Source organism: Coptis chinensis, chromosome 2 (assembly GCF_015680905.1).
Source record: "Coptis chinensis isolate HL-2020 chromosome 2, ASM1568090v1, whole genome shotgun sequence".
Taxonomy (NCBI): domain Eukaryota; kingdom Viridiplantae; phylum Streptophyta; class Magnoliopsida; order Ranunculales; family Ranunculaceae; genus Coptis; species Coptis chinensis.
Window position 1 is genome coordinate 46,073,678 of NC_141457.1, and position 14,561 is coordinate 46,088,238.

The 14,561-nt window shown below is 37.5% G+C and overlaps 1 protein-coding gene across 1 annotated transcript; it reads left to right on the plus strand.

Moving 5' to 3' along the window:
- The first annotated feature begins 13,019 nt into the window (after nt 1-13,019).
- On the plus strand, nt 13,020-14,172 carry LOC147516245 (uncharacterized). Its single transcript, XM_086594562.1, has 3 exons — nt 13,020-13,231; nt 13,305-13,907; nt 13,996-14,172. The coding sequence occupies exons 1-2, from the start codon at nt 13,052-13,054 to the stop codon at nt 13,566-13,568; spliced, it is 444 nt and encodes a 147-aa protein (XP_086450688.1). The 5' UTR covers nt 13,020-13,051; the 3' UTR covers nt 13,569-13,907; nt 13,996-14,172.
- The last annotated feature ends 389 nt before the right edge of the window (nt 14,173-14,561 follow it).

Genomic DNA, 14,561 nt, shown 5'->3' on the forward strand with positions numbered 1-14,561 from the left:
GCACATAATTGACTTCATTGCCTGAAATACATAAAAGCACGTAATCAGCATTAACTCTTATTTATTACTCGCATAATTGGTCTAAAAGCATTATTGTTAAGGAGTTAAAACTGCAGTTTTGGGCTCTTATCAACTTTCTCTACCTTAGGCCAGAAATTGCAGAAATCGACGTCCGGAACCACCAATAAACATAGCACATGGCCCACCTTTTGGGCCCACAAGAAGAGATGAGCCATCAATCATGGAGCATGTCAAGACAAAAGTGCCAAATTATTGGTGCAAAGTTGACAACTTGCATATAATTAATAATATTAGGTGTTAATAGTGAAAAAAAGCAAGGTGTCACTTTGTTTTAATATGGTGGATAAAAGTGAATTAAATGTGTGTGTGTGTTTTCATGTGGGATGAGGGAGAGAATTCTAAAAGGAAGGAAAAAAATAAAACAAGGGGGGATGCACTCCATTTACTCCCTTGACTTCTTTCCCTTTATCATGATTATTTTTTTTAGTTCCTGAGTAGGAGTAGTAGTAGTTTAGTTTTAGTTTTAGTTTTGAGTTTTTATGAAAAAAGCTTGTAATTGTTTTAATGGTAGAAACTTTTTTGTTCTTGTTCTAGAAAAAAATATAAACTTCTTAATGCAAGTGAGTTCCTTTATTATTATTATTATTATTCTTTCCCATTTATATATCTATTTGCTTCTTTCATTTATATCCCTAGGATCATGAGCTACAACCTTCCCTTTGTGGGGGGTTAATGATGCTCATGTGAGGGATAACCTTTGTGATGTGATTTTAGCAAGTTGTTTAAGAAGAACAACTAGACCTACATCCTATCCCAAAATAGTAGTTGGTGTAGAGTCTAGTTAGGAATCAAGGTGATGATCTTAGAGATAAATCATTGCTTTGGTTCTACATGCTAGCAATATGATCTTAGAGATGAGTCATAGTGTTAGGGATCAAGTTAATCTTTATTAGGACTTGTCTATGAGTTCTAGGAAGGTTAAGATGCAAGGACCTAAAATCATACAGTAGAGGTTATCTTCACATGAGGAGAACTAACTCTCCATACCTATCTAGAAGTCAATTTTTATCTTTGTTTTAGTTGCATCTTTACGTAACTTAAAGTTTTTATTTTTTGCATTAAAAGAAACCAAGTAGTTAGTATCAATTCAACCATAGTATAAAACTTACTCACTAGTTTCCTAAAAGAGCAAAAACTAGTTGTAAGTTGTCTTAGACTTAGGATGGTTCGAAATCCCTACTCGAAACTATGCACACGAATATCGTGAGTAAGGAAAAAATCTTTGTATTCGCACTTTGTCAAATTAGATAATCAAATCTCTAACATACGCAAAAGGTGAACATCATGACACATACCTGTGAGAACCCATTTAGGGACACTCTCCAAAGGATCCAGAAACGGCCCTACTTGTACATTTTCAATGTAGAGTTCACTGTGTGCATGTTCATATGTAGATGTTTTAATTATTGTATCATATTAACTTAAGTTTCAAAGGAATTAATCTTCGTTCCCCGCTAAGGAGATGTATAGATATATGAGATTAATTTAGGAAACAAGATTTTGTTACTAAGTCGTTATAGTATAGATGAAGTTTGTGAGTATCTTCTCTAGAAAACTCTCACGAGGCTATCACTCATTCACTAGGGAATTCCTAGTGGTTTAAGGCTTTGTTGCATGCAGTCAATGCAACCGCACTCTGCGAAATGAGAATTAGCTTAGGACTGCACATTTTGGCCACTTATCTGTATATATGTCTCTTCTTTGCTTGAGGACAAGCAAAGTGCTGTTTGGGGGTGGTGTGATAAACAAAGTCTCTATTCTGTATATATGTCTCTTCTTTGCTAGAGACGTAACATTTTGGTTAATTTTGTGTTTAATAATCATGAAATAATTATATTTTCGTGCTTTTGCAGGTTGAAGCAACCAACGTAAAAATGATGATAAAGACAATATTTAAGTACAGAATAGAGATTATACATAAAACTTTCCGATTAAGCCATGTGAAGCCCAACAAATTCGGACTAAAGCCCAAAGACTCAAACAGGACAGAATCAAGTCAGAAACGGGATTACGTGTACAGAAACATCAAGCTTCCGAAGCTCATATCTCTTGAACTAGGACTCCGAATTCGGCAAGTGAGTTGCTTAAATGATCAATGCAACGAACTTTACGCAAATGCGGAAAGTTATAAAAATGCCAAAAGACCGGCCCACCACTAGACACAACACGTGGACTCACTATGTGGGACCATAACAATTGATGAGTCATCATGCAAGTCAAGACAAATGTGCAAATAATTGGCACAAAGTGAACACCTTGTATGCAATTAATGGAGTTAGATGAAATTAGGTGCTAATAATGAAGAAATGCAAGGTGTCAAAATGGTTTTAGTTTGGAGATAAGATAGAAGTTAATGAAGGGGGGTGTTTCCCATGGGAGGAAGAGGAGAAAGCTCTCATATGTATGAGGGGGGCTGATTTTGAGCATTAAATCTTTTTTTCTTTTGAATTGCTTGTGTTATCTTTAGTTTTTGTTTTTTGTTTTATGTTAAAAGCTTGTAATAGTTTTAATGGGGAACATGCTTAGTTCTTAAATAAAACTTCATCATTTCCTTAGGTAAATCAATTTTTTTTAGTATTCTTTTCTTCTTCCTCTCTCTCATTAGCATATATAACTTAAAGTTTTCAAATAATCCAAGGATCATGAGCTAAAACCCTCCAAGGGGGAGGGATAAGGTTGCTCATGTGAGGATCAGTGTATGTTTTAGGAATCTAGACTCACTACGTAGAAGTTAGGGTTTTCTTTGACATCCCGTCACAAAATGACGGAGTCCGACCAAAAGTAGAGCCTGGAACTTTAGTTTAACTCGCGCACGCGACCCATTTCACGCCTGGGCTAGTCGCGTGCGCAAGACCTGGAGAATTATTCAGAATTATATGCTTGTTCAGGCAGTGGAAAATGAGACTAGGTGTTGGAATGATATTTCATAGACGAAATATCATTTTTACTCCACATGTTAGCATGTTATGTTTAGAGATAAGCATATGGTGCTAGGGATCAAGAATCGAGTCCGTTTTGGGTTTTCTACGAACCAAAAACGGATTAGAGAAGTAGTGATTTGGTGTCCTAAGAATATGTACTAATTCTTGCATGAGTGTGATTGACCCTTTTCCCATCTTCTATCTCTTTTATTATTCTCATAAACATCAAATAATTTCAACTTAATGATTGTAGGAAGTAGTTTGTAAGAAAACAAAAAAAAAATCCATATCATTGTAAAAATCCTTCTCACTCAGTTCGCCAAGTGTTAGATTTCAGTTTTGATTACATAGATTCTTGGCTTAGGAGTTGGAACAAAACCCTTACTCGAGTATACCAACTAAAACACGTGAGTAAGGAAATATGAGTTTTAGCACGTAGTAAGTAAAGTTCTAAAAACACTGAATAGTGCTAATATCACATACTTGCATACTTGCATTTTAAAGTGCAAGGAGTTGGTATCATGTAACGTCTTTATGTTTCTTAACTCTTGCAACAATGAATAGTCCCTACATATGGGAGGCATGGATAATGTTACTTCTCAGTAGAGTTACATGGTTTGTTGTTTCCAAAATGTTACATAGTTGTTTGTTACTATTTGACACTAGCTAGTTTAGTAATGTAGATCTGTTTGTGGAAGTGTAGTTCTTATTATCTCAAAATTTAACAAATTTTACCTTTAACTTTGTTTCTTCTAGGCTTACAACCAAGTGCTTAGCTTCTTTCTTGGCTTTTCGTGGCTTTCCACTTGCCACATTATGTCCTTCGAAAAACCTTATTTAAGTGTTGTTTAAAAATTGTAAGCAATCTCCTTTTATTATCTGTTTTTCTTTGTTGAATATTAAAGAGAAATAATACTTTTTTTCTTCTTCTTATGTTTCCCTTTCATTTGTTAGTTCTTGTTAGTTCGGTGGTTATTTGAACACATATGAAATGCTAGTTACATTTCATTGCTTGCATTTTGTTTGATTTTTCAAGAGCTAAGTTGTTTATGTTAGAAAAATGGATTTGCACAAATCCATTGAGATATGAATGAGTAATTTGTCTCCCAAGTTACCCCACTTGAGATGAAATAGGTTTCACTTGAAACAGTACGTAAAGAGAGAAAAACCTTTTCAAAATGGTGCACTGGTTCGAAATAGTGCATTATGCCGAAAAGGTGAGACCTTTCGAAATAGGCACTGGTTCGAAACAGTGCTTTATGCTGAAAAGGTGCGACCTTTCGAAATAGGCATTAGTTCGAAACAGTGCTTTATGCCGAAATGGTGTGTCCTTTCGAAACATGTGACTTTTCAAAGAGGTGGCTAACTTTTTCAAAGAGTCACTGTGTTGTTTCAAAAAGGCACTTCTCACCTATAAATAGTGGATGAATTTGGAGAGAAAGACACACCAGATCACACATTTATGATCTTTCTCTTCTCCCTTTGTTATTAGTCAAATACTATGTTGTGTTCGCTGATTTTGTAGAATTGAAGTGCTAGCTTTCTATAGAAGGAAATCCGTTCTATCTTGGGAGACAGTTTCCCATCAACCTTTAAGCACCGTGAGGGCAAAAATATGTCTTAAGGACATAGTGTTTCTACACTAGGCTCGGATTTAACAAAGAAGTACAAGACACTTACAAGACAAAAGGTTTGTATTGTTTAGTGATTGGTAAAGAGTAAGTACATTTACGTTGTATATTCCTACAACTTAATTTTTTTTGCTAAAGGTAATTGATTAATAAAGAATAAGGATTACAAAAGTGTCAGATACATATTAAGAACTGCTTACAGAAGGCTACATCATAGATGTATCATTCCTAAAAACATCAGTGCTCTAGTGGACAAAGCGGAAATAAGTGGTGTAGTGATTCTCTAGATTCTTCATGAAGAGTGGTCTACTATCCCACCATTTCCTTTCACCTTGAACCAAGTTAGCCCCATGTTTAGAACAGCTATCGACTCCAAGGTTGGTCTCTCTCCAAGTGACTGTGACATTGATCCATTCTGCCTGTTCCTTCATAGATTGCCACCTTTCCCGGACTCTCCAATGTAATTTATTCTCCTGAAAAGCTTGGACTACCGATTTCGAATCACTCTCCACCCATATATACTTCCATCCCATTTCCAGCCGCTTTTTAATGCGGCTTCCACAATAGCCATCTTTTGTTTCCGCCATGTAATTAGTGTTGACCCCGGTCCTCTGCCGCAAGACCTAAGAATTCACCCTTATAGTTTCTCATAACTATTCCCCAACCTGATCTCCCGGATTCCCTCTCGAAAGCACCCATCGGTATTTACCTTTATTATTCGGTGGAGGAAGAGTCCGAAGCATTCAATGATTTTCGGTGCTCTTCTCAGCTTGTGATGAAGATTGAAGACTCTAAGAATCTTTAAATCATGAACCGAAGTTCTCCATATGCCCCACAGAAGTCGTGGTGAGCTCGAATGATTGCTCGTCTAGCTAAAAAACAAATATGCGATAAGCTTGAGTCTTTATTGTCGTAAAGAACTCTGTTCCGGTTCTTCCAAAGACTCACCATCATAGTGATAGAGCAAGCTTTCCACATATCAAGAATGAGGGAGCTGTAATGCTTACCTTGCTGCTGCACATCCCAAAATGATTCCGGGTTCTTGGAAGTGCTGAAAATGTCTCGAGCATAGTTCCAAACTGTTTTAGCCAGCTTGCATTGAAAGAATATATGCTCTAGAGTTTCTTGCTGAGTGCGGCAAATGCAACATCTAGAGGCCAGCTGTGTTTTCCTCCTTTGGAGCTGATCGTCTGTTCTTGTTGCACCATGCGCCAACTTCCATGCAATACCTTGAGTTTCCGGTAGAACCTTTGAGCTCCATATGAATTTACACCATGCTGGTTTGGCTGATTTCTTTCGGATGGCATCATGCGCTTCCGAAACTGTGAATTTCCCATTAGTATTGCCTAACCATACCCTTGTATCCTCTCTTGCACTGTTAGGCTGCTGTAGAGTGCTCAGTTCTATGCCCATTTGCTGCAGCAGTTGAGACATGTTTGCCGGAAAGTTCCAAGTATCTCCCCGAATACACTCACTAAGCTTTGACTGAAATTTGGCAATCTCTTTGCTCTCTTCCTGAAAGAAATCGCAGAGCGATTTATTCAACAACCAATTCTCTCTCCACAGATTGATAGAGTTTCCATTGCCCACCGTCCAGCCATGCAAATGCTTCATCTCACTAAGTGCCCATTTGATACCTTTCCAAACAGTGGAGGTTTTGTAGTTTGACCATCCCCCTGTTCGATTGGTATATTTACCTTTCATGTATGACGCCCAATCACTATCCTCTGTTAGAAGACTCCACGCTTGTTTCATAAGCATTGAGAGATTGATATCGTGTAATCTCCTTAACCCTAGTCCCCCTTCCTCTGTAGGCTTGCAAGCTTTCTCCCATGATACCGTGATAGCTTTCCGTTCTGCTGGGTTTCCGCTCCAAATGAAATTTCGGATAATAGCTTCACATTCCTTTATCACTGATCTCGGCCACTTGTAGATAGCCATATTATGCACTGGGATGCTGTTTAGAACGTGTCGTGCAAGAACTACCCGTCCTTGGAAAAATAGTAACTTCTCGGCCCATCCTGAAGCTTTGCTTCTGATCTTATATACTACCAAAAAAACGACTTTACCCGACAGACTCCAGAAAGATTACCCGACAGTTTATAACCATAGGAAGTTACCAACGCCTGTTATCCGTCGGGTATTAGTTGGACATCCGTCCAATATTTTCTCGGGGGTATTCATTATGTCCGACGGTTGCATGAGAGTTTTTAGCTATCGGCTAGTTCGACGGGCTTTAACCATTGTTTGTTTCTAACGGACACCTAAACATGGCAGTACTATTTAACCGTCGGCATATCTATTCAATTATCAGGCGGCAAAGATTTCACTTCCCACTCTAAAATTTCATGAAAAATTAAACAACCCTCAAATTAAAATAATTAAGCCGACTCTAAAATAATTAAAATTTCACTTCCGAGTTTTCAGCTTCTCCTTCTTCTACTATTCGCCTGCTGCAATAGCCCTGCTGATTACACCATTACCTCTCTTGAATTTCATTGGCACTACTAGACACCACTACAGACACCGCCCTTCTCAACCTGAACAGGTAATTTCCGCTTGAATATTTAGTTGATTGGTTTGAATCTCCCCCCATTATCACTTCGTTTTTTTGTTTGTTTGTTTTAAGTTAAACAACAACCACATTCATGAGTTCTAGTCAACATAAATAACGACTACAGCAAAAAGAAGTAAAATCACTTTGTTTTTTCACATCAAATAAACGACTACAGTAAAATAACTTCAAAAGATCTTCTACCTTCTTCTCCACCACGTCATCATCTTGTTTTGGTGGTGGTGATGTTGTCATCGTGCACCTGCCCCCAGTGGAGAGAAGGTGGAGGGTAGTTTTTGCATGTTTAATCCTTAAAAAATCTTCACTTTCCTTCACTACAAAGCCGCCACCTCATCTCTCTGCCACCACACATCTCCTCCACTTCCACTACCACTCGTTTGAACACCGGCTTTTAAAAGATGGAAACTTAAGTTATTTATTTAAAACTCGTGTTCGATAAGTGTAACATGATTTCTTTTCTAGCTGTTTTATTAAAACTTGTGTTTGATTAATTTCAGCTCTGAGAATATTCGTCTAAAGACCATATTACGTCGCCATAATTTCTGGTAAGTTTGTCCAATTTGATTTGTGTGGTTCGACAAAGGGCTTCTTACATAATGTCTGATCTTCTTGTTTAAATTGCTTTGGATGACAAGCAGGTTCCTTGGTTCTTTTTCTTTGCTTTCTGTAAGTGTGTATTCTATATTTTAGTGTCGGTGAAAATTTAGTATTCTATATATGTGCACTGGCTATCTTTTTTTTTTTGTCTCTTATACGAATTATGAAAACTCCATTTGATATATAACCAACTGTAAGAATGCATTTTTATTTTTCCCCATATTCTATTTTTCAGTTCCTATGTGAGTAAAGTGTTTTTATTTTCAACATTGTTTGATGAAACACGATAGTTAAGCGGGCTTTATACTAGTGGTAATGCATTTTGTGGAATTAGAAATGTCGTGTTTATATAGCTTTACAATTGTAGAAGTAATTGTAGTAGACTAGTATTATATACCTTCAATGCCGAAAAAATATTCGAACAGAAGAGGTGTATGGAGACTAGTATCATATGTAGCATACTAGTATCATACCTTCAAATCAAAGGCTACTGACTTTGATTTGGTTTAAAGCAACTCATTTTATTATTATTTGAGTAATGCTTTAATCAAATGTGTTAGTCAAATGAGGATGATGTATCAAAATAAAATTGCCACATTGTGTTTGGTTCTGTAAAAAAAATTCTAAGGTAGTTTGAGAGCAATCTAGTTAACTAAGTTCAACTATTCTACCTTTTTTACTCTTTGAAAAACGAACTGATTTTTCAAATAGAAATGTCTTGCTAGCATTATAGGATTGATGTCTTTCTTATTACAACACCAATATGTTTGTGTATGTATTGCTGATTATATAAGATGCATGAATATATGTGTTCGACTCTAGTTTCATCTAACTTTGGTAATGAATATTAGGTTAGTGTATGCGTAGAGTTAGCTTGAAGTCAGTGTATGCTTAGAGTTAGCATTGTAACTCCTTGGCCTAGTTAGTGTATGCCTCTACATAACTATTTAGCTATTTTTCTAGTTCTGAGTTTCATTTATTCTTTCTTATCTCTTAGAAGTACATCATGGAGTCAATGTGCTTGATAGATAAGAGTTGGATTGATCTAGACGATTTCCGGCATCCCCGTTTTATAAGAGGTGTTACAGAGTTTGTAACCTTTGCCTCGGAACACCACGTTAACAAGAATGTCATACCATGTTCTTGTCGAAAAGTGTCAAAACCAAGGCAAAGCAATGAGTCCGCGATAATGTTTCCCTACACTGTTTTAGCTATGGGTTTGACAAGACATATAAAATGTGGTTCTTGCACGGTGAGAAAGAAGTGGAAGAACAACACAATAAAAAAGGGCCGGGATTTCAAGAGAACGTGCATGTGGTTGACATGAATGCTGCTTTCCACACCATTGCTCAAGAGTTTAGTCTTGACAACTTGGACACTTTTCTTGGAGATGATCCGGAGGTTGTATGCGAGGGGAGAGAAGTCGAGGCGGTGTTGTTTTTTAACGCTAACTTGCGTGAAGCAATGACTGCATTATATCCTGGATGTGACTTCAGTGTTCTTAGATTTGTCGTGAAACTCCTTAACCTGAAGTACACAAATGGGTGGAGTGATAAGAGTTTTACCGTATTGCTTCAACTACTCCGCATGGTGTTGCCTGCTGGTAACAAGATACCAGAGAATAACTACAGGGCAGATAAGATGATTAAAGACTTGAAACTGAAATGCAAGAAGATCGATGCATGTAGAAATGACTGCATCTTGTATTGGGAAAAGAATGAATTTAAGGTTACCTGTCCTACTTGTGGAGTTTCTAGTTACAAAACTCCAACCATTGAGGATTTGAGGAAGCGAACCAAGGTGCCTGCTAAGGTCTTGCGATACTTTCCACTTACGGAAAGGTTGAAGCGATTGTATAGTGTGCCTTGGGTGGCAAAGGAGATACGGTGGCATTCTACTGGAGAATCAAAGCCTGGCACGATGAGGCATCCTGTTGACTCGGCAGTGTGGAAGCAAGTCAATTTAAAATATCCAGACTTCTCTGTAGAGCCACGGAATGTTCGCTTGGGACTAGCCAATCGCGATGGTTTTACTCCTTATGGCAACTTTGGAGGCATAAAACACGTTCATGGCCTGTTATGCTTGTGAACTATAACCTCCCGCCTTGGCTTTGCATGAAGTCTCAATTCACTATGCTTTCAACTCTCATTGAGGGTCCAAAGCAAACGGTAATGATATTGACGCGTTTATTGCAGCCGTTGGTTAAAGAACTCCAAGAATTGTGGCGTGATGGGGTGATGGTTAAAGATGCATTTAAAGGTGAAGAGTTCCATATGCGTGCCATTTTATTGTGGACAATCCATGATTTTCCAGCTTATGGGAATATCTCTGGCTGTAGAACTAAGGGAAAATTTGCTTGCCCTCCTTGTGGTCCGAAAACTGCTTCTATAAGACTTCACCATGGAAGTAAGCATGTGTATATGAGAAGTAGACGGTGGCTTCCATTGAGATCCGAGGCTAGAAATGATACAAGAGAAAGCACCTATGATAAGACAAAGGAAGAAGGTGAGCAACCAATAAGGTTGACTGGAGTTGAAGTTAAGAGAATGACTAAGAGTTTGAAAAATCATCAATTTGGGAAGCTCGGCAAGAATAAGGAAGGGAATAAAGGAAATTTGTGGTTTTCAAAGCGATCTATCTTCTTTAAGCTCAAGTATTGGAAACACATTCTCGTCCGTCATAACCTTGATGTCATGCATATTGAAAAAAATGTATGTGAAATTCTTCTTGCTTTGATGTTGAATCTGAAAGGAAAACTAAAGATGATGTCAATGCATAAAGATTTAAAAGCATGAAGAGAAAGAAGAAATATTGGGTGACTAAGCTTGGCGGGAAACAGGTTATGCCTCAAGGTATCTTTTGGCTTCCGAAAAGAGGAGAAGAAGTTGTTCATCCAAACCTTGCGCTAATCTTAGTGTACTGTTGGGTTTAGTGGTAACCGGTCTAATATTGTCAAAGGAGATTCAATGGATTTGAGACAAATGAAGTCACATGACTATCATATTCTAATGCAACATTTGTTGCCGGTATTAATACAGCATGCTTATAGAGATGGCAACATAAAAGAAGCTCGAACAATTATTACTACCATTTGTACTTTCTTTAGTGCTTTGTGTTCGAAGAAAGTAGAGATTGAAACACTTGATGTACTGGAAAGGGGTATGGTCAAGGCATTGTGCGCGCTGGAGAGAATCTGCCCACCATCATTGTTTGTTACTATGATGCATCTTCCTATTCACTTAGCTCATGAGGCTCGCCTTTGTGGGCCTGTTTTCTTTAGGTGGATGTATTGTTTTGAAAGGTACGTAGCCTGATTTTTGTTACTTATTTTATTTATTTATTTTCTCATTTTCTCATTTTTAGGATTCTATTGCTTCTAAAATACTTTTTTAAGGTACATGAAATATTTCAAGGATTATGTTACCAACAAAGCGCGCCCGGAAGGGTGTATTGCAGAGCGTTACTTGAAGGAGGAGACACTAATGTATTGTGCTGGATATAAAGGAGGAGGTGGTCTTTTAGATAAACTTGATAGGATGGCTGAAAATGAACCTGATGTTTTACCAGATTTTTTGGATAGTGTAGACGACAACCACACTGCCAATGAGGGTGGGCCACTTGGCCCAAGTGCAAAGTATTTATTGGAAGGTGTGGAGTATGAACAAGCACGCCAATGGGTACTAAGAAGTCATCCTAGTTATGACAGATGGCACACGTAAGTATATCACGTCGTATTAAAGTTTTTAGAAACTTAACACAATCTAAATTATATACATAATCCTAACTGACTTTATTACTTCAAAAATCATTTAGGAAGTACACTAGCTTCATTGAGGACAATAGAACAAGTGCAAGGAGGAGGACTGGGCACACTAGGGTTGCATTGTGTTCTGATGATTTCATCACATGGTTGACAAAACAGCAGGAGTTCCTCGAATCCACTGATGATCACTTCAAGGATTTATTAGTTAGGGGACCTACACGCTTTGCTACAAAGTACCATAAGTATTGTGTTAATGGGTTTCTCTTCATCACCAAAGACTATCAGAAAAATAAAAGGAACCAAAACAGCGGTGTTACCACAAGTTGCCCTACAACTTTCCGTTCTAGTTCTAAGGATAAAAATCCAATTGATGAAGATGCAGATTACTATGGCCTTCTAACAAATATTGTTCAACTAAATTATCGTGAAGACTACAAGACTGTTTTGTTCAAGTGTGATTGGGCTAAGTGCACACAACTTGGTGTGAAAGTGGATGAGGAAGCAAAGTTGAGGTTGGTCAACTTATCCAATCAACTCAGTTCGGACCATATATGTGATGAACCATTTATTCTTGCAGAGAAGGCTAATCAGGTTTTCTATTCCCAAGATCCCAAGAATCTTGAATGGCATGTAGTGCTGGAGGTTCCAAGAAAAGTGTATTTTGATGAAGGTGGACCGTGTCTCTCAGAGGAAAGAGTGGTGAATGATTCAGATATAGGGCCTAACAACCTCGACATTTCTATGGTGGATGAACTGATATTCAACGACCCAGACGACATGTTTGAAGTTGTTGAGAGTAGCAGAAAAAGAAAGAGATCTAGAACATAGTCCATTTATATTTTGTGTTGACTTAGTGGTGTGAGTTTTGTGGTATTAAAATTTTGGTAGTTCTTTGATTAAGTGCAACTTTTTGTTTGAACAGGGTATGCCTGTACTTGAATCTTTTTATTTTCCGGCTGTATTTTTCATGTGTGCATAATAGGCCTTTTATGGAATGCTTTCTCTTGCTAGTTAAATAGAAATTTAAATAAAAAATTAACTGATCTTGATCTCTGCACCATGGACATGCATACTTGTTGTATTGTATTACAGCTCTTTGCACATGGACGAGAGACAAACACATAGCAGCTCACATTTACTAAGTGACAGCCTTGGTGATGACTTAGGTAATGGAGATGACTTTTAGTTTTCAGTTTAATTTCCATACCATTGTTTTGATCTTACTAACAAATTTGGTTGATATATGCAGGTGAGACACACATGACTACACTGCTTTGCACCCGGAGTCACAAGAGACGTCGGTGAATGATGCCCTCACAAAGGTCTCATATTGAATCATAGTTATTGTAATTAATTGTTGTTTGACATGATTTTAAGGGTATTAAATCGATTGTCTATTAAGTCTGTGTTCTTGGGCCGAGATAGTAGGGGGCTGTTTTGAGGAGGCTTGGGTGAAGGGGTCTGCAAAACATCGGTGAAGAAGATGAAAGTTGTGGCACAACAGAATTTAGCTTTGAAAGAGATGAACACGGACCTTGTGAAGAGGGTAGATGTGCTTCAGAATACAGTGTTGGAGAATTCAGCTTTGTTGAGAGAATTTATGAGCCAAGGAAGAATGCCTATGGCAGATGTTGAATCACCACGTTCTAGTCACGCTTCCCCGGTAATTATTCGAGTTATTTTTTGAAAAAATATCTCTTATAAGGAAAGACTGATAACACAATTTAAATTTGTAGGTTGTCAATGAATATATTGGTAAAGAATGTGATCTGCGTGGTGGTTGGCCACTTAGAGTCGTGGCGAGAGGTATCGTGCAAGATATTGATCCTAATACCGAGTTTGGTAACAGGAGATTGGAAGAGGGAAACTTCAAAGTTCATGTGAACGTGGTTTATGACGGAGGTGCTGTACTACCATTGCCTCATGATGATTGGAGATCAAAGCTTGGCAAGGTCGCTCAAGGGAGTGTTATCTGGCCCAAAGAACTGCTAATGTTGTAATCATTAGGTCACCTTCTTGAAACACTGCTCATTTACTTAAATGTTTTTATTGGCTTTTACCAGTGCCAAGTACTAAGTAAACTACTAGCTTTTTGTTATTTCCTTTTGGGTTTCGTGGTTGTGATGTATATTTTTTTATCACTATTTAATATGGTTCTTAGGAAAGCAATAATTGAGTTGTGTTCTACCAACCCCCTTGGTAACTCCGCCTGTGCAAACTTATGATAAGTTTGCATTGCTGGTCCCAAGCCCAGATAAAGGAGGAGGGAGAAGGATGGCAGATGTTTTGTTTTGCTGGATTCACCTACGTTAACTGAAGCTGCTGGTGCTATTATAGATGTAAGTAATTCTTTTTCTTTCTTCTACGATTTCTACTTGTTTCTATTCATGGCGAGAAACTCATATTTTACTCCATCCTGTTTCTTAGGGCAATATGGAGCTTTTATATGTTTTGCATGGACAAGAAGGTGGAGTTACACATGTAAGTGAATACTATCATCCTTTCCCCCTGATATTCATCATATATGTGTTGCCTATGTTTTTCTCTCTTCTGGTGGATGCATATTGGAAAGAAATGAATGCAAAGTCTTTGAAACATAATGGGAATACTATTCTTTGATTTGATATCTTAGACTACATCTTTGTAAAGATTGTTTTGTAAAGCATGCTTTGGAGAAGGGATCGAGATTGTGGCAATTGGCTAGTAATTTACTAATTTAGTGGTATAAGGACTATTCAACTTTTCAGTGGTTCAACTTAGTGTTGTTTTCCTTTAGCTTCTCCCTGATTAGAGGTATTTAGTTTCTTAGCATTGAATAAATTCTTATCCGATTTTCACTTGGGGAACAAAAGGCGATTAACAAAAACAACATTAATAATGATAACAAACGTTTCAAAGTAGTTCAGATTGCAAATTGTTAGTTTCTTTTTTTTTATTAATTTGTATAGACTCATTCATCGGAATTATTCTTTTGTAGGAAAATAAACTTGATA